General features: G+C 38.6%; 1 protein-coding gene across 1 annotated transcript in view; it reads left to right on the top strand.

The window, feature by feature from the left end:
- LOC135094758 (glutamate receptor ionotropic, kainate 5-like) overlaps positions 1-21,575 on the top strand; it is a 75,040-nt gene that overhangs the window by 28,650 nt on the left and 24,815 nt on the right. The window contains exons 7-9 of the mRNA XM_063995116.1: positions 9,418-9,632; positions 10,060-10,221; positions 10,310-10,416. Coding sequence (XP_063851186.1) covers positions 9,418-9,632; positions 10,060-10,221; positions 10,310-10,416 — 484 coding nt within the window. The remainder of the gene's footprint in view (positions 1-9,417; positions 9,633-10,059; positions 10,222-10,309; positions 10,417-21,575) is intronic.

The raw sequence follows: 21,575 nt of genomic DNA, 5'->3' as shown, positions 1-21,575 counted from the left end.
AAGTAAGAGGCAACAGAAAAGGGGCTACTGTCAGTTGCCTCAGACACCTGAGTTTCAGTGAGGAAAAGAAGATGAGGTTTAGAAGAGGAGAGGTGGTGTTCTACAGATTGAAAATTAGATCTTAGACCGTGAATGTTGCAGAAGTTAATGAAGAAAAAGTTGAGGGGGGTGTCAAGACACTTAGGGTCGTCGACAGAAAGACAGTCCGACCTGGGGACATTTATGGTCCCCTCCCCAGATGGGGACTCCGAGGCTGGTGTAGGATTCGCCATGACGATTTTAAATTTTTTGAGTGAAGTGTGTTTGTGTTATTAGGTGCTTGTAGTTTTGTCTTTAGAGGGCAGGCTGTGACTGCCCCCTTGTGTTGTGAGACAGAAAGGGAAACGTTCAGTGAGGTTTGGTTCATGTATGGCATTAAATCATTTTATATGGGATTAGTTGAAAATACCTTTGCCTCATCTACCACTCGTGCTTCAAAAGACCTTAAATAAGAAGTTCCTGGAGAAAGTCTGATATGGGTTTTATTTGGATTTTCACCTGGGAAGTATATTTGTTGTTGCTTATTAACTGTGGTGCAAAATGGGAATGGAGTACATTGATATTCTTTTTTGGGTGGACAATTATTGTAGCTCCTTGGTTTTCCTTAACATAGATCGAAATTAATTTTGTATGGTAAGGGGGCAGATTTACTTTTTGGTCAGCCCTGAGCTGGTTAATGGTATTAGGTTTACCAGGAATGAGTCACTCTCTCTACTCGTCCTCTTTTCTGAACAAAACTGATGGGATAGAGCTCATTTCCCCATACTGAAGTTTGTTCCTTATAATCCCAAGTCAGTTCTTTTCCCAGAACATCACTACCCAACAACAGCTCCAATTTCAGATAGCTGTCTGGCACTACGGGAATCCATCTTTTCCATCCATGTTCCAATCCATATTCAACCACACTGAACCCTGTATTCTTAAGGGTGTTCTGTTACTTGTCTCAGGAGGTTCGTGGCATGTCTCTGACTAATTTCACAATTTAGTTTGCGTGCTGCTGCTTTTTTAATTAAGCTGTGGTATGACAGCGTTTAGCCGGAGGCCTATATGGCACTGGAAAATTCTATGAGAACCAGATTGATTTTTATTGATGGTCGTTTCCTCAGTAACAAGTAAAGATTTCATATAATTTTCCTCTCTGAATATACACTGATATCCAAAAAAATAATCCCTGTTACCTTGAAGATGTGGTACCCTGCTACAGGAAACAATGTTACCTAATCAGTTCATAATAAAAAAAAATAAAAACAAATCAAACAATTAATTTGATTGTGCCCAGGGGTTTGTCTTAACTTTTGGTAAAAAGCATTCCTAAAATAGTGTAGGTATTACATCAATATGTGTATGTATCACTGTTGTATTACTATTGCATAAAAAAAAAATACATTTTATATTTTGGGCTCTTCTCCCCTAAACACCTAAGTAAACTAATTTTCATATTTCATTTACCTTTCAAAAAAATAAATAAATAAATAAAAATAAATAAATAAAATAAAATAAGAAAAAAAACACCGTAAATGTTACATTTTAATATTTTGGTTCTCATTCCGCAAAAAAGAAAAATAATAAAATAAAATAAATAGATAAATAAATAAATAAAAAAATAAGAGAGCTAAGTAAATTTGACCTGGGAATTTAAATGTTTCGCTCTTGTACCTGCCAACAAGGCCTCAGTCAGCGTCTTGTAATTAATATATATGTAAGAAGTTGAAGTGGGCGCGCCTGCGAGAGGCTCACAGACTAGTCAGCGAGTCCCGCCAAAACGAGTCTTAAGGCCCTGAAGGTTTGTTGTTGTGGGGATTTTGGCGGGAGAGGCGAGCTAGAGAGAGACAGGGTGCAGAGTAGTGGTGGATTTGCCATTTGATTTGCAGGAGTTTGATCTTGGCAGTGTGCTGTGGGACGTCAGTGAGGTGGCACCGTAGCAGATACTGTGAACTAAGGAGGCTGCAGTGAGGAACTTGCTGTCCCTGGCTGCTATGGTGTTAGTACCGCCGTGCATGGAGGAAGAGCTGCAGTACTTCAGGGTAGTGGTAGTGGTGTACCTTCAGCGCGTTGGGTCGGTGTGCGGTTGGGCCTATAGGGTGTGAGGGTCCTGGGGGTACTGGTTAGGGTGGGACAGTGTCAGTGGCATATAACATTTCTTGTGTTGGTGCGTGAAGTGTTTATTTCTCCTGTTTACTTGTATGTGGATTTACCCATTTTCTCATGGGATCAGGTATTTTGGAGTGCCAGCAGTGTGGCCTCTAAGAGTGTTAAGCACTCATATTTTATTTGTGTTTTCTTTATTATGTACTCATTTGTGCTTTCTTTATTATGTACTCAACCATTAAATTTTTAAATTGTGGCCCGGGTTTCTGTGAACCTAAGCAGGAGGTTTAAATTAATCAGTGGGTTCTTGTGGTGAGTGCTTGGTGAGTCTAATTAAGGTAGGTTAACTGTGCCCTAGTTCTGCACTCATTACACACACACACACATATATATATATATATATATATATATATATATATATATATATATATATATATATATATATATATATATATATATGTATGTATATATATACAGAGAGAGAGAGAGAGAGAGAGAGAGAGAGAGAGAGAGAGAGAGAGAGAGAGAGAGAGAGAGAGAGAGAGAGAGGCATAAAATGATTATTTTCATCTGAACATCACATGTAATTAATATAAATAGGCACCAATGAGTATTCCCATATGTCCAAAGTGTTTAATAATAAGGCTTTCTGAACAGCGCAACTTACATACCTGTCACCAAGGCCTCAGGCAGCGTCTGACGCCTCCGATTTGTTCGTTCGTTTAAACTGTCACCTTGATGATCAAGGTTTATTACGCTTCTACATTCACAAATTAGTTTTGAAAATTTTTGCTACTGGCCCCGTGTACTCCGGATTCTAACACTGTCTATTGATATTTTTTTTTATCTAAATATTAACAAAAACTTTTTCTACAAATACATAATAATATAATTTCTAACATATCTTTCCTTAATCTACAACATTTTGTGATTGGGATTTTTCATGTGACTTTTTTTTTTTTTTTTTTTTTTTTACAGTTGCCTTGTAAACAAGGAATATATTCTTCCGTGCGCGCCTCCTTCATCTCCATATACCACCATCTAATTTAACAACTTCTGCCTTACATTTATCACTTAATTTTCTTGTTCGAAAGTTTTACTAATTGCAAAAGTATATACAAAATTTGAGTTTCATAGCCAAGAAGAAAATTATTTTTTATGTTCATGATTATTCCTTTAGGTTAATAATAAAAAAAAAATCGTAAGAATATTATTTGAATGGCGCTATCTTCTCTATTATAGGATCTTCTCTAGAGATGTAAGGTTCTTCTAGATATCATTTTAGCTCGATATATCGACCTGTTGATGGATGTGATGATACCTGCACAATTTTCTCATCTTTGGCATCAAAATGAGTCTGAAGAGATTTTTTTTTTTCTTTAGGCACCATAGTGCTGAGTGGTTTTGCTGCAGTGTAAAATGTACTTATAGCGTTTGGAGCATCCTCTGAATGCATTTGGTTGACTATGCGTTTTTCTACAACTTTGGTATTTGTATGTTCAGAAATCTTGGATCCAAAAGGGTGGCAGCTTTGAGTATGAAGGAATCTTCCATCCTAAGGAATGGAAGATTCCTTCATACTCCTTCCTTCAAGATTCACCGTGTCACTTTGGACATATGGGAATACTCATTGGTGCCTATATATATTAATTACATGTGATGTTCAGATGAAAATAAAAATATTGTGCCTCTCTCTCTCTCTCTCTCTCTCTCTCTCTCTCTCTCTCTCTCTCTCTCTCTCTCTCTCTCTCTCTCTCTCTCTCTCTCTCTCTCTCTCTCTCTCTCTCTCTCTCTCTCTCTCTCTCTCTCTCTCTCTCTCTCTCTCTCTCTCTCTCTCTCTCTCTCTCTCTCTCTCTCTCTCTCTCTCTCTCTCTCTCTCTCTCTCTCTCTCTCTCTCTCTCTCTCTCTCTCTCTCTCTCTCTCTCTCTCTCTCTCTCTCTCTCTCTCTCTCTCTCTCTCTCTCTCTCTCTCTCTCTCTCTCTCTCTCTCTCTATATATATATATATATATATATATATTCAACCTGTTCCTAAAAAGAGTGACCGTTCTAATAACTCAAACTACCGTCCTATTGCTTTAATATCCTGCCTATCTAAAGTTTTTCAATCTATCCTCAACAGGAAGATTCTTAAACATCTATCACTTCACAACCTTCTATCTGATCCCCAGTATGGGTTCCGTCAAGGCCGCTCTACTGGTGATCTTCTGGCTTTCCTTACTGAGTCTTGGTCATTCTCTTTTAGAGATTTTGATGAAACTTTTGCTGTTGCCTTGGACATATCAAAATCTTTTGATAGAGTCTGGCACAAAGCTTTGATTTCCAAACTACCCTCCTACGGTTTCTATCCTTCTCTCAGTAACTTCATCTCAAGTTTCCTTTTTGACCGTTCTATTGCTGCTGTGGTAGACGGTCACTGTTCTTCTCCTAAATCTATTAACAGTGGTGTTCCTCAGGGTTCTGTCCTGTAACCCACTCTCTTCTTATTATTCATTAATGATCTTCTAAACCAAACTTCTTGTCCTATCCACTCTTATGCTGATGATACCACCCTGCACTTTTCCACGTCTTTTCATAGACGTCCAACCCTTCAGGAGGTAAACATATCACGCAGGGAAGCCACAGAACGCTTGACTTCTGATCTTTCTAAAATTTCTGATTGGGGCAGAGCAAACTTGGTATTGTTCAATGCCTCAAAAACTCAATTCCTCCATCTATCAACTCGACACAACCTTCCAGACAACTATCCCCTCTTCTTCAATGACACTCAACTGTCCCCCTCTTCTACATTGAACATCCTCAGTCTGTCCATTACTTATAATCTGAACTGGAAACTTCACATCTCATCTCTAGCTAAAACATCTTCTATGAAGTTAGGTGTTCTGAGACGTCTCCGCCAGTTTTTCTCACCCCCCAAGCTGCTAACTCTGTACAAGGGCCTATCTGTCCATGTATGGAGTATGCTTCACATGTCTGGGAGAGTTCCACTCATACTGCTCTTCTAGACAGGGTGGAATCAAAAGCTTTTCGTCTCATCGACTCCTCTCCTTTAACTGACTGTCTTCAGCCTCTCTCTCACCGCCGCAATGTTGCATATCTAGCTGTCTTTTACCGCTATTTTCATGCTAACTGCTCTTCTGATCTTGCTAACTGCATGCCTCCCCTCCTTCCGCATCCTCGCTGCACAAGACTTTCTTCTTTCTCTCACCCCTATTACGTCCACCTCTCTAACGCAAGAGTTAACCAGTATTCTCAATCATTCATCCCTTTCTCTGGTAAACTCTGGAACTCCCTGCCTGCTTCTGTATTTCCACCTTCCTATGTCTTGAATTCCTTCAAGAGGGAGGTTTCAAGACACTTGTTCATCAATTTTTGACCACTGCTTTGAATCTTTTATGGGACTGGCATTTCAGTGGGCATATTTTTTTTATTGGATTTTTGTTGCCCTTGGCCAGTGTCTTTCCTACATAAAAAAGAAATATATATATATATATATATATATATATATATATATATATATATATATATATATATATATATATATATATATATATATATATATATATATATATATATATATATATATATATATATATATATATATATATATATATATATATATATATATATATATATATATATATATATATATATATATATATATATATATATATATATATATATATATATATATATATATATATATATATATATATATATATATATATATATATATATATATATATATATATATATATATATATAATGTTTCGGATTTATTTATTTATTTATTTGTTTTTTTATGGAATAGTAATACAACAGTGATACATACATATATTGATGTAACATCTACACTATTTTAAGGATGCCATTTACCAAAAGTTTAGGTAAATCCGTGGTCACAATCAAATTAATTGTTTGAATTTTTTTTTTAAAGTTATGAACTGATTAAGTAACATTGTTTCCTGTTGAAGGATCCCACATCTTCAAGATAACAGAGATTATTTTTTTAGATATCAGTGTATATTCAGAAAGGAAAATTATATGAAATCTTTACTTGTTACTGAGAAAAAGACCATCAATAAAAATCAGTCTGGTTCTCATGGAATTTTCCAGTGCCTTATAGACCTCCGGCTAAACGCTGTCATAACACAAGATAAAAAAAATATTTGACAAAAAAGATGATTAGTGGCAGCTACTCTTTTTTTTCTTTTTTTCTAACAGCAACTAGAATTTAAGGTGAACTTTATACTTAACCAAAGCAAAAGAACTTCAATACTAACTTTAAATCAATAACCAATTTTAAATTAAACCTATTAACTAAAACAGAAAAAAAAAAGCACCACAAAATCTTGCTCCTTTCCCCCACCCCTTGTGTCACGGGCAGCAGTGGTTAAATATATGTTACTTGGAGTGAGGCACCCTTAGCAAGTAAATGGAAAGAATTAGTTTTGTGGGTTATATTCAGTTGCACTATGATGTGAGTGTAGCGGGGATTAAAATAAGGATTTGTAGAGCACCAAGAGCCTATTCTTTTATTTATGAAAGTAAGTAGGCTAAATGAGGTACAATGAAATTCAAAATGGTATTAATAGGAAACTAGGGAGAAAGTTGCCCAACACAAGAATCACTCAGTTAACACAACTACATATGAGAGCCAGTTGTCAATTGGCAATTGGCACTTTACAGAAGAAGGGAAAGAAGATTTCCTACGCTTTTCTAACATTTAATCTCCTTCATATTTTGTCATTCTGTGCTCTCTCTTGGACCCCTCCATTCATAACTTTGCCCTATCATTTCTGCTTTTCCTCATGATCCTCCATAGTTTTGGCCTTTTTCCTATGTTAGTTGGGTGAGCATGAGGGGGTGTTATTGTAATTTTTCATGTGTGTTGACCGTAATTAAGCAGAGATTATTGTCCCTTGTATGCAAATGTACATTCCACACTCTCTCACTCCTTAAACCTTCTAAATGTTCTTTTAATTGAGCCCATTTTCTTACTGCACATGAGGTGCCTGAGCACATTAATGATACCTGAGTCTTTCATCTCGTAAAGCTCATTTTATATTTATGTCTGATAACATGCTAAAACTGTTCATCAGACGCCTAAAAGTATTCATCAGTAGAAAATGTCAAACTTTTTCAAATGTAAATCCCTGCATGGCCTCTTGCGTCTAGCTGAATATATTGCCAACAGCTATTCATTTTCATGTACTTCCTTTTTTTTTTTTTCTCTCTCTTTCCTGAATTAGAACAGTTAAAAACAGTCGCTTGAAGTTGTAGTCATGCCTTTCCAAAAATTAAAGTCTCTACCAGATACCTTTTATAGGTCTATACACTCTCTATTCTTCTTCTGTATACGTAAAAAAAAAAAAAAAAAATTGCATCTGTCTTTGCCTGACCAGAATCTCCTGCATAGACGTACACAGTACGATTTTTTTTTTTTTTTAGGAAGAAAATTGCATTAAATAAGAAATTAATTTTAGTTGAGGTTAAAACATCACAAATTTATATTAGTGCATTCCACTCTGACGCAACTCGCTCATCACGAATTTGAGACGTGACATTTTGCTCTCTTATTCATTTAGCGCCTATATAACAATTCATTAGGGCCGAATAGTTATTTCCTATATTTGAAATAGGGACCCAAGTCTTACGTCTATTTTTAATGTCCTGAAACTAAAAAAAAAAAAATTAAACTATTAATATAATTCTTTTTGTAATGGATTGTCCTGAGCGAAAGAGTACATGAATTCATCAAAAGTTTCTTGAAGGTTGAAGAATATAATGTTTTAACCTACCTGTCATTCACTTAAAAGTCACTCTTCTTTGATTTTATTATGAGATATTTTCTATCTTGCCTGTATGTAATCTACAAATGAAATATTCGTACGACTCATCAGCATTATCAGCACTGAGTTTTAATGCCTTTATCTTGCCCTCTCCGCACATAAACACTCGGCCCTTGTTTCGCTCCAATCTCAGCTTGGCCTAGTTCCCTCATTATTCTCTTACACATAACCCTACCTCTCATATCCTACTTGTTATCCTTCACCACATCATCACACATCACCTTGTCTTTGTCTCAACGTAATCTTCACTTCTATAGTAGCGAAAAGTCCTTGGTCATTCCTTCACACCTAATTTTAATTTCCACACCCAGCTGTCTTCCCTAGCCACTTCTCAGGACTACACCTGATTTTCGCTTTCTGTGTCTTGTCAGTTCGCTCCCTGGAGGTACCTTCTATAGTCGTCACGTTCCACGCCTCACTGAAACCCAGTTCACTGACAGTGGTCCATCTTTTCACTTCTATTTTACTCTCATTTTGGAATCAAATTTGACTGTTGCATTTGTCCGCAACGACTGGACTTTTCCTCGTGCCGACCCTCTTGAGTACTCTGAATTTTCAATTATTAACATTAAACTATAATATCATTCTCTAACTAAATTGATATGTGTTATGTATCTTAACCAAGTTGTTCATTCTCGAATGTTGCAGTAAAAAAAAAGTTGAATTGCAGTTAAAAAAAGTTGACTCTTGTGTCGAGACACTTTTGGCCTATATCAGAAGTGCATTCCGATTTAGAAACATTTATAGTCACTTCCCCAGACGGGCTGGTCATTTTTAATAATCATTTTTAAATTTGAGTTAAAAATTGACTGTGACTGCCATCTTGTGTTGTGAGAGGCAACGGGAAACATTCAGAAATCATAGGAAGGACAGAAGTTCATAGCACTGACTTACTCGTACTCCAGTGCAATGACCGTTTCGTCAGGTGTCTACTACTGCTTTCTCTTAGATTTCCGAAACCTCTTTCTGTGCCTATCCATTTCTCTGCACCAGAAATCTTTTTTTTCTTCGAAACCTATTAAGAGTGATGTTTGGCAGGGCTCTGTTCTAATGTCTTGTCTCTTCTCTTATTCATGATAGATCTTATCAATGAAACCTCTTTTCCTAGCCACTCCTTTTCAGATGACGCTAGTCTGCACTTCTTAACGAAGGACTGGTAGGCCGCTAAAGCAATAGGAATTTACATCCAACAAAGAGAAGTCACGGATGACCTATCTTCTAATCTTTCTAGGAATTATAAATGGAACAAGGCAAACATCCTATTACTGATTGTCACTTAAATGTCGTTGAGTGAACATTTGATCTACGAACTTTCATGAAATATTAACAAAGCCAACTGTTTCTTGTTTGTATATCCCAGCATGGTTAATTGGACAATATTCAGATGAGAAAAAACTGATCGAGACCGAACTTTCAGATGCCAACCGTTTATGTTTATAGGTGTAACGTGGGTACCATCGGGAGGTTTGGCGCAGAGCCTGGTGGGTTTGTGGTTGCTGATGTCCTTCACACTGGGGTCGGTGTATCGCTCTAACCTCAAGGCTATGCTCATCTACCCCAGGATTCATTTCCCCTTCACCAATTTAGAGGAACTGGCGAACTCCAACATCCCAACTGCGGTTACTACCAGTTCTGTAATGCATCAGCAAATTATAGTAAGACACTGAACCTAGTTTTATCACTTAACTACACATTCCCAGTATTTGCACTAGATATGAGACACTAGTGGTGTATGGCAGTGCAGCTTTGATTTCCTCTTTAGTAAGTTAACCAACAAGTTCTTTTTTTTTTTTCTTTTAATAGAAATGTCTGTAATAATAGTCAAATTCCAAAGTATTTTCTTGATAATTTGATATGTTATTACAATTCTGGTACATTTGAGATGTTATATATATATATATATATATATATATATATATATATATATATATATATATATATATATATATATATATATATATATATATATATATATATATATATATATATATATATATATATATATATATATATATATATATATATATATATATATATATATATATATAATGATTTCCCATTTTTCTTTCCCTTTCCTTTCAGAATGCAGATAACAGTTCCAGCCTTGGCAAACTCAGAGATCAAATGCGCTTGTACTACAGTGACCAATCACACTTCATAAAGGAGGAAACATTTAGGGGCAGACACGCTGGTATATCTTTTGACATGGTGCTTCGGGGCGGCATGCATGCTATTTTTTCTATGGTAAATCGACAATATATATTCATCTATGAAGGTTATATGACAAAAGATGGGATTATGTCATTAGACTAACGATCTTTCTCTATTACAGACGGGCAGGTGCATTGTTTATTTAATGCCTCGAGGTTTCCTTGGTCCTGTAACTCTCAGTCTAGCCTTTCCAAAGGGCTCCCCTTTACGAAGCAGATTTAATCAAGTGTATGTATCATTGGTTCTTCTTATATTTATTGTTCAACGGATAACAGGCATTGTTGCGAGATGATAAACCAGGAATTCTTAAAGGCGTTGAATAGATGCTCCACAAAAGGTTACTGAAGAAAGTTAGTGGACATGGGATTGATTTGAAGGTTTTAGGTTGGATAAACGTCATTATTATTATTATTATTTTTTTTTCTATGTAGGAGGGACACTGGCCAAGGGCAACAAAAGTCCAATAAAAAAAATGCCCACTGAAATGCCAGTCCCATAAAAGGGTCCAAAGTGGTAGTCAAAAATTGAAGGATAAGTGTCATGAAACTTCCCTCTTGAAGGAATTCAAGTCATAGGAAGGTGGAAATACAGAAGCAGTCAGGGAGTTCCAGAGTTTACCAGAGAAAGGGATGAATGATTGAGAATACTGGTTAACTCTTGCGTTAGAGAGGTGGACAGAATAGGGGTGAGAGAAAGAAGAAAGTCTTGTGCAGCGAAGTCGCGGAAGGAGGGGAGGCATGCAGTTAACAAGATCAGAAGAGCAGTTGGCATGAAAATAGCGGTAGAAGACAGCTAGATATGCAACATTGCGGCGGTGAGAGAGAGGCTGAAGACAGTCAGTTAGAGGAGAGGAGTTGATGAGACGAAAAGCTTTTGATTTCACATATTTAGAAGCTGAGGGGGTGAGGAAAACTGGCGGAGACGTCTCAGAACACCTAACTTCATAGAAGCTGTTTTAGCTAGAGATAAGATGTGAAGTTTCCAGTTCGTATTGTAAGTAAAGGACAGACTGAGGATGTTCAGTGTAGAAGAGGGGGACAGTTGAGTGTCACTGAAGAAGAGGAGAGAGTTGTCTGGAAAGTTGTGTCGAGTTGATAGATGGAGGAATTGAGATTTTGAGGCATTGAACAATACCAAGTTTAATCTGCCCCAATCAGAAATTTTAGAAAGATCAGAAGTCAAGCGTTCTGCGGCTTCCCTGCGTGAAATGTTTACTTCCTGAAGGGTTGGTCGTCTATGAAAAGACATGAAAAAGTGCAAGGTGGTATCATCAGAGTAGGAGTGGATAGGACAAGAAGTTTGGTTTAGAAGATCATTAATGAATAATAAGAACAAAGTGGGTGACAGGACAGAGCCCTGAGGAACACCACTGTTAATAGATTTAGGAAAAGAACAGTGACCGTCTACCACAGCAGCAATAGAACGGTCAGAAAGGAAACTTGAGATGAAGTTACAGAGAGAAGGATAGAAGCCGTAGGAGGATAGTTTGGAAATCAAAGCCTTGTGCCACACTCTATCAAAAGCTTTTGATATGTCCAAGGCAACAGCAAAAGTTTCACCAAAATCTCTAAAAGAGGAGGACCAAGACTCAGTATGGAAAGCCAGAAGACCACCAGTGTAGCGGCTTTGACGGAACCCATACTGGCGATGAGATAGAAGGTTGTGAAGTGATAGATGTTTAAGAATCTTCCTGTTGAGGATAGATTAAAAAACTTTAGATAGGCAGGAAATTAAAGTAATAGGACGGCAGTTTGAGGAATTAGAATGCTCACCCTCTTTAGGAACAAGCTGAATGTAGGCAAACTTCCAGGAAGAAAGAAAGGTAGATGTTGACAGACAGAGCTGAAAGATTTAGACTAGGCAATGTGCAAGCACGGAGGCACAGTTTCGGAGAACAATAGGAGGGAACTCATTAGGTACATAAGCCTTCCGAGGATTTAGGCCTGCGATGCCATGAAAATATCATTGCGAAGAATTTTAATAGGTAGCATGAAGTAGTCAGAGTGGAGGAGAGGGAGGAACAAGCCCAGAATCGTCCAAGGTAGAGTTTTTAGAAAAGGTTTGAGCGAAGAGTTCAGCTTTAGAAATAGATGTGATAGCACTGGTGCCATCTGGTTGAAGTAGAGGAAGGAAAGAAGAAGAAGCAAAGTTATTGAAGATATTTTTTGGCTAGATGCCAGAAGTCACGACGGGAGTTTGATCTTGGAAGGTTTTTACACTTTCTGATAATGAAGGCGTTTATGGATAGTTGGAGAACAGACTTGGCATGGTTCCGGGCAGAAATATAAAGTGCATGAGATTCTGGTGATGGAAGGCTTAAGTACCTTTTGTGAGCCACCTCTCTATCACGTATAGTACGAGAACAAGCTGTGTTAAACCAAGGTTTGGAAGGTTTAGGTCGAGAAAGAGTGAATAATGTACGTCTCCATGACAGACACTATGACCCTTGTTATGCGCTCAGGACACAAAGACGGATCTCCGACTCGGAAGCAGTAGTCATTCCAAGGAAAACCAGCAAAATACCTCCTCTGGTCCCCACAACTAGCAGAGGCAAAACGCCAGAGGCACCTTTGCTTAGGGGTATCCTGAGGAGGGATTGGAGCGATAGGACAAGATACAGATATGAGATTGTGATAGGAGGAGCCCAATGAAGAAGAAAGGGTGACAGCATAAGCAGAAGGATTAGAGGTCAGGAAAAGGTCAAGAATGTTGGGCATATCTCCAAGACGGTAAGAAATACGAGTAAGGTGTTACACCAATTGCTCTAGGTCATGGAGGATAGCAAAGTTGAAGGATAGTTTACCAGGATGGTCAGTGAAGGGAGAGGAAAGCCAAAGCTGGTGGTGAACATTGAAGTCTCCTTCAATCGTCTTCTTGTCTTCCTTCCTGATCATTGGCCAAAATAAAGACCGCTACCATTCGTCCTTTCACCCTATTTCCAAGCATCTCACTGGTCATTTCTTCATTTCAGAGGTTGTATCCTGATCCGTTTCTCTCACGTAAATAGAACCGTTCGCGTAGCTAGAGTATCAAACTGTTGAGAGAGTCAGTTCATATCAATCTGCTGAGAGAGTCAGTTCATATCAGCCTGTTAAGTTCATGAACAGACCACCATCAGTTCAGTTCATATCAATTGAAAGAGAGAGAGAGCACGTCAGTATCGTTGCGTGTGTAATCAAATGTGTGTCGGTATCACACGTGTACTTTTTGTCCATTTTTAAATCAAGAAGAACTCTTATAAACTGTGTCCTTTACCCGAACGAACAGCAATATCAAACCACTACCTACGACCTCCACGCTACCAATAATATCAAGCTACTACCTGGTCCTCCAGATCAGACATCACCACACCAAGCCTCCTCATCTGATTCAGTAGTGGCATTCATCATCTCAACAGAGCGGTAAGAAACACATCATCAAAACAGTCGTAACAAAAATATCTATCCGACCAGAGGTGGCCAAGATACTGATACAGTAACATAAAAGCAGCAAAACCTTCAAGCAAAGTCTTCAAGAATGGAGATATTCGCAAAAGGGAAGCGAGTGAGAATATGGTCCACTTTGGAAGTTAAGTAGTCAAAGAATTTCTTATAGTCAGAGGAGTTAGGTGAGAGGTATACAGCACAGATAAATTTAGTTTGAGAGTGACTCTGTAGTCGTAGCCAGATGGTGGAAAACTCGGAAGATTCAAGAGCGTGAGCACGAGAGCAGGTTAAGTCATTGCGCACATAAACGCAACATCCAGCTTTGGGTCGAAAATGATGATAGAAAAAGTATGAGGGAACAGAAAAGGGGCTACTGTTAGCTGCCTCAGACACCTGAGTTTCAGTGAGGAAAAGATGTATTCTACAGATTGAAAATTAGATCTTAGACCGCGAATGTTGCAGAAGTTAATGAAGAAAAAGTTCAGGGGGGTGTCAAGACACTTAGGGTCGTCAACAGAAAGGCAGTCCGACCTAAAGACACTTGTGGTCCCCTCCCCAGATGGGGACTCCGAGGGTGGTGTAGGAGTCGCGATGATAATTTTGAAATTTTTGAGTGAATGGTGTGTGTGTTATTAGGTGCTTGTAGTTTTGTGTGGAGGAAGAGATTTGTCTTTAGAGGGCAGGCTGTGACTGTCCCCTTGTGTTGTGAGTTACAAAGGGAAACGTTCAGTGAGGTCACAGCTGGGTTTAATGATAAGTTCACAGCACCCCCTGAACAGTGCTTTAGACCTCACTGGGAGTAATTATCGTTTCGGCAGGTGTCTACTGGTCCTCCTTGTTATAGGACAATTAATGTTGTTAAATTCGAGAGACGGAAGTAATTACTGAGTAGCACAGAGATCAGTTATAGAAACATATGTTAATAAGCCACAAAATGGAATTGGCAGAAAGATAATTACGTCAGATAATTACGTCAGATCAGAAGAACAAATGGACAAATAGATGACACATATAATTTACCATCAGCAAATGCATAGTATTCAGCTTTCTAGTGGAAGTCAACATAATTAGGTACCTACACAGTAAAGAACATATCTATGGTAAGGTCAAAAGGCGAAATAGATTTAGGAGTTAAAGTTAACTCTCATCTCAGTCAAAGAAAAACAATGTCAGAAATAAATCAAATTGTTTATAAGGATTAATCTTTGAGAGCGTTGAAAGATGAAGTCTTAAAGTAAAACTAATTATATTTGGCACTGTTCCTACGTCATCTAGATTATTCCAGTCCCCATATTATAGGAAGAGTATAGGTTTATTATGGTCATTACAAAGGAAATTTACGGAAAATATGTGAAGGATGATAAATATTCCTTAAATAAAGAGACTGAAGCGTAAATTAAGAGGTATGAGGGATATAACATGAATGACAAAGAAAATCCTTATGATCAGTGATCAGGATATCAGGCAAGAAATTATGGGTTCAAGCGAGAGAGAGAGAGAGAGAGAGAGAGAGAGAGAGAGAGAGAGAGAGAGAGAGAGAGAGAGAGAGAGAGAGAGAGAGAGAGAGAGAGAGAGAGAGAGAGAGAGAGAGAGAGAGAGAGAGAGAGAGAGAGAGAGAGAGAGAGAGAGAGAGGAGAGAGAGAGAGAGAGAGAGAGAGAGAGAGAGAGAGAGAGAGAGAGAGAGAGAGAGAGAGAGAGAGAGAGAGAGAGAGAGAGAGAGAGAGAGAGAGAGAGAGAGAGAGAGAGAATAAATAAATAAATTGGGTGATAGGTTAATCGAGTAAACTTAGTTATCAGATTGTTGGTGCTGGATCAAAATGGAATTTTAAAAGACTAAACAAATTCATGGATGGAAATGGTAGATGTAAAGTATGTTTCATATATACTGTTACCTGCTGTATGCCTGATGGCCTCTTCCACCTTCCCTTGTTTTATTTTTCTGTTTCGTTTCTTTCGTGATTATCCTATAAAGTACGTAGCAATATATATATATATATATATATATATATATATATATATATATATATATATATATATATATATATATATATATATATATATATATATATATATATATATATATATGCCTACTGCCTCCTCCTTATATATATTATTCCTAGTGAGATCTAAACCCCTGGATAAGGGGGTGTTCTGAACTTATCATTAAACACAGCTGTGACCTCACTGAACGTTTCTCTTTGTGTCTCACAATACAAACGGGCAGTAAAAGCCTGCCCTTTAAAGACAACTCTTCCTTCACACAAAACTACATGCACCTAATTACACACACACTTCACTCAAAATTCAAAATTATCATGGAAACTCTTCCTCGGCCTCGAAGTCCCATCTTGGTAGGGGACCAGAAATGTCCCCAGTTTGGACTGCTCTTCTGGTATTGAGCCTAAGTGTCTTGAAACCCCCCCTCAACTTTTTCTCCATTAAATTATGCAACATTCGCGGTCTTGGATCTAATTTCCAATCCGTAGAACACCACCTCTCCTCTACTAAACCTCATCTTCTTTCCCTCAATGAAACATAGGTGTCTGAGGCAACTGACAGTATCCCCGTTTCTGTTCCCTCTTACTTTATCCTTATTTTCAATCTAAAGCTGAATGTTGCTTTTATGTGCACAATGACTTAACCTGCTCTCGTGCCCACGCTCTTGAATCTTCCAAATTTTCCACCATCTGTTTACGAGTACAGAGTCACTCTAAAACTAACTTTATCTGTGCTGTATACCTCTCACCTAATTCCTTTGACTATAAGAAATTCCTTGTCTACTTAACTTCCACAGTGGACCATATTCTCACTCGCTTCCCTTTTGCGAATATCTCCATTCTTGAAGACTTCAATATTCACCACCAGCTTTGGCTTTTATCTCCCTTCACTGACCATCCCAGTATACTAGCCTTAACTTTGCTATCATCCGCGACCTAGAGCAACTGGTGTAATACCCTACTCGCATTCCTGATCGGATATACGCCCAATATTCTTGACCTTATCCTAACCTCTGATCCTTCTGCTTATATTGTTACCCTCTTTTCTCCATTGGGCTCCTCTGATCACAATCTTATATCTGTATCTTGTCCTATCACTCCAATCCCTCCTCAGGATCCCCTAAGCGGAGGTGCCTCTGGCGTTTTGCCTCTACTATTTGGATGGACTTGAGAAATCATTTTCATGATTTTCCTTAGAATGACTATTGTTTCCGTGACAGAGACCCATTTCTGTGTACCGAGAGCATAACAGAGGTGACAGTGTCTGGAATAGAGGCGTACATTCCTCACTCTTTTTCTCGACCTAAACCTTCCAAACCTTGGTTTAACACAGCCTGTTCTCGTGCTATACATGATAGAGAGATGGCCCACAAAAGGTACTTGAACCTTCCATCACCAAAATCTCATGCACCTCATATTTCTGCCCGGAACCACGCTAAATCTGTTCACCAACTAGCCAAAAAACTCATTCATTAATAGAAAGTGTCAAAATCTTTCAAGATTTAACTCCCTCGTGACTTCTCCAATAACTTTGCTTCCTCCTCTTTCCCTTCTATATTTTAACCATATGGCACCACTGCTATCACATGTATTTCTAAAGTTGAAATCTTCGCTCAAATCTTTGCCAAAAACTCTACCTTGGACGGTTTACGGATTGTTCCTGCCTCGTCCACTCTCTGACTACTTCATGCTACCTATTACAGTTCTTCGCAATGATGTTTTCCATGTCCTCACTGGCCTAAACCCTCGGAAGGCTCATGGACCTGATGGAGTTCCTTCTATTGTTCTGCGAAACTGCACCTCCATCCTTGCACCTTTCTTAGTCAAACTCTTTTAACTCTGTCTGCTAACATCTGCCTTACCTTCTTGTTGGAAGTTTGCCTACATTTAGCCTGTTCCTAAAAAGAGTGACCGTCCTAATCCCTTAAACTACCGTCCTATTGCTTTAATTTCCTGCCTATGTAAAGTTTTTGAATTTATCCTCAACAAAAGATTTTTAAACATCTATCACTTCACAACCTCCTATCTGATAGCCGGTATGGCTCCCATCAAGGCTGCTCTACTGGTGATCTTCTGTCTTTCCTTACTGAGTCTTGGTCATCCTCTTTTAGAGATTTTGGTGCAAATTTTGCCATTGTCTTAGACATATCAAAAGGTTTTGATAGAGTCTGGCACAAAACTTTGATTTCCAAAATATCCTCCTACAGCTTCTATCCTTCTCTCTGTAACTTTATCTCAAGTTTCCTTTCTGACCATTCTAATGCTGCTATGGTACACGGTCACGGTGTTCTTCGGAGTTCTGTCCTGTCACCCACTCTCTCTATATTATTAATCAATGATCTTCTAAACCAAACTTCACACAGACTAGTTTACCTGTCTTACAGCTTCATTCTCAATCATCTTCCCAGTCAGACCACGGTGTAACTCCTTGTAAACACATTTTGCTAGCAGAGCCGATAACGCTTTCTGAATGTGCTTTACATGTTGTAAACGCTAAGGTTAAGTCTGCTGTATCAGGTACTGATATCCTCTGTTATGCACAACAATCTCCATGTAAAGGTGTTGCGAGTGGTCTGACTGGGAAGATGACTGAGAATGAGACTGTGAAACAGACAAACTAGATGATGTAACACAAGAATACCGTGTAGATAATATCTGATCGCCAGTAGAAGGAAGAGCTGCTACAGACATTACTGCACTAGCAAGAGAGGAATTATCAGAAGGAAGAACAGTAAGAATATTAGTATCCCCTTGAGCGATGTCATTGATGGCAGGGAAAAGGCTGATGTCACACTTGCACATGGTATTGAAGCCTATGAGAAGATCAGCATTGAAATATACATTTGATATAATGTCTATAGAAATAATCACGTAATGTCTGGTTCCTGGGGCAATAAAGACATTGACAAGAATACTTTTCTGTGAGGTAAGATCATATTCCCAGATATACCATTGTGATTAATATCAGGAGGTAATGCAGTGATGTGATTCTGAGGAAAAGAAGAGAGTCTCCTAAATATATCCATCTTGATAAAGTTAACCGGAACACCCATGTCAAAGAAAGCTTTGTATGATGCAGAGTGACACGTAACATCTATGACAATGCCACTGAATAATCCAGTATATCTAATGTTAATTGAAGGAAGTGCTGAGTTAGGAGGATGACTGAGGTATCATACCTTGTGTTTTTTTTTGTCGATTTTTAGGTACATAAGAAGGTAAAGATTTGAGGATTCATGATGATGTTATGATGGATTGACCAGAGAAGAGCGCGAAGAGTTTTCCGACGATGTTTGCTGAGCTACCTGAGACTGTGCATGATAATGCCTACAGTCTTGCAAGAAATGACCTACCCTTTTGTGGAAGGAACAAAATGCATCAGGATTAAATGAGTGTCTTCCTGAGCCATCAAGAACAACCCTACACTGCGCGAGAACAGGCAGCTTGTAACGGCTGCAGGTGACATTTTTTGATCTCGATTTCGATCGAGTGTACTGATAACTAGGCGAAGGGGATGTACGTCTAGTGTAACGTCCATGAGAAGGAGAGAAGAACTGAAGGTGGATAATGAGGTGAGGTGAGAAAGTCAGGTGAAAAGGCATCGAGTACCTGAAGAGGCTTAGAGTTGGGAAGAGGACGCTTATCAGATATGACTTTGCAGGCATAATATATATGTAATATGTTTTGTTGAATTCGATGTCACTTGCGACCTGGAAATTGGGAGCATCAAGGAAGATGGTGAACAAGAGATAAACTATGAGTCTTTTTAACTCATTCTTTTGACAATGAAAAACTAGTAAACCAATGTGAGTCCTGGAGCTAAGCGATCATTTCCGAGCTTAGAGAGGAAGCAATGTTGTCTGCCTTGTAAGGAATATTGTGTGAGCGGACGTGCTGTGTGATAGATTTTGAGAGTTTGAGAAGAGAATGGGTGGCTCCAAGCTTGGAGTGACTCTGGAAATGTTTTCTGAGGTGAGTGGTAAAGTCATCAAAAGAAGTGAGAGAAGCAAATATACCTGGTTCACCAACAGGCCAGCGAGACTCGAGGGCTCGTGACAGATTCGTGATTCGTGATTTCAAAATGGATATTCTGTCATTATTGGATGTTGCTGAACGTCTAGTACATTCCTCCTCAATCCTCAAAATAAATTGATGAGCAGCTTCTGTGCCAGCTCCAGAAAAAAATTGAAAGTTCATGATATTCGTGAATGAAGGTGATGTGAGGAGTTGCGGTGGTGTCCGTAGACATTGTGGCAGGTAGTGATGTAGATAGTGCAGACTGTGAGTGTGTTTTCATAAGCGATGTAAAGCGCACAGATAATCAATGAATAATATGCAGAGAGATATAAAACACACAGAATGGCACACACTATGAGAACACAGAATAGCACACAACATGATAACAGAGAATATCACACACTAATAATTAAAGGCAGAAGGGAATAATACATACACTTATAGACAAAAAGACAGACAGACAGACAGACAGATAGATGAATAGTTAGATAGATAGATAGATAGATAGATAGATAGATAAATAGATAGATAGATAGACAGATAGATACCAGTTACTATCAGAAGAAGGAAGAGTGGAAAGACAAGAATAATCTGGATCACTTAAATTTACTTAAATTTGCGATAAAGGCTTGACCGCGAATATTCGGATTAAAGAGGGTGTTGGGTGGGAGTGGCTTGCGGAAGGAGCCAAGGGACACCCACACGTCAGGAAGAAGCAGTAACGGCGACCAGCAAAGAGGTTCGGCGTGATGAGCAGGAACAGGTGGCGACAGGTGTATCAGCAGACAAGTGTGGCCACGGGGATGAGTCAGGAGCGGCGAAGATGAGATGGGAGCGGCATGGGAGAAAGCACGTTGGTTGTGTGATGACCCAGGATTGAAGCAGGGTGAGAATGATAACGCCTCGCAACTTGCCTCCGATGGGGCATGATACTCGTGTATAAGTGTGTACTGGATTTTTGAGATAGTCAGAAGTTCGTGTGCCTTCGTTCGCAGAACACCGCTGGCACCACTGTTTCACGTTGTCTTGACCTGCATCAGTTAGTCTTTGCCAGCCACTGTTCGGAGAGATATTTTTGTCACCACTGTTCTAGATGATGTTCTTCTCTCTGTTTGATGATGTTTGCAGGTACTGGACCAGATGAAGATGATATGTATATATATATATATATATATATATATATATATATATATATATATATATATATATATATATATATATATATATATATATATATATATATATATATATTCTGTAAAGGTGTTGATAGCTTGTTTTGCAGGGAAACTCAACTTAAATTTTATGTCAATTGCTACGTTTCACCTTTTTCTGCAGGCGTCTTCAGGCTATAAAACAAAAAAAAACACTAAGTAAAAGTTGTATAAAATTCACATCTAATGGCACTACACTCAAAACCAAATCCCCACAAACACCAAGATTAAAAAGTGGATCTACAAGCAAACACACCTTGCCTGTATGGCAACGAGAGAGTGTGACTGAAATACTTGGGTTCCTAACGCTATGATAATGGTATCGGAAAGGAGCTCCGAAGCATTATCTTACAACATGTAGTTAACTCGATGTTAAGGTAATATTTTATTCTGGATTTATGTGCTTAATATATATAACCTCTAATAATTCTGTGTCCATATTGGAATCAGAATGCCGGGGCACACTAACACACACAGTGTGCCGGGGCACACTAACCAACTAACTAACAACTAACAACTAACTAACAGGTGTTGCGTAGGCTGGAAAAGTGTTGTCTCTCTCTTCCTTCACTTCGTCTGGCGTCGCAGTATGCCGAAGGCGGGGAACGAGGACTTTCTCATCTAAGAACGGGCGTTTTCTTCTCTCTTCTTGGGACCGCCACAGCCCCTCATATATCGTTAACCCCTCCGTGATTGGCCGGCGTGCTGGTGCTCTTCGGACCAATTACAGTGTTTCC

Source organism: Scylla paramamosain, chromosome 46, assembly GCF_035594125.1.
Source record: "Scylla paramamosain isolate STU-SP2022 chromosome 46, ASM3559412v1, whole genome shotgun sequence".
Taxonomy (NCBI): domain Eukaryota; kingdom Metazoa; phylum Arthropoda; class Malacostraca; order Decapoda; family Portunidae; genus Scylla; species Scylla paramamosain.
Note: the sequence above shows the minus strand (reverse complement) of the source record. Positions and strands in the feature narration are given on the sequence as shown.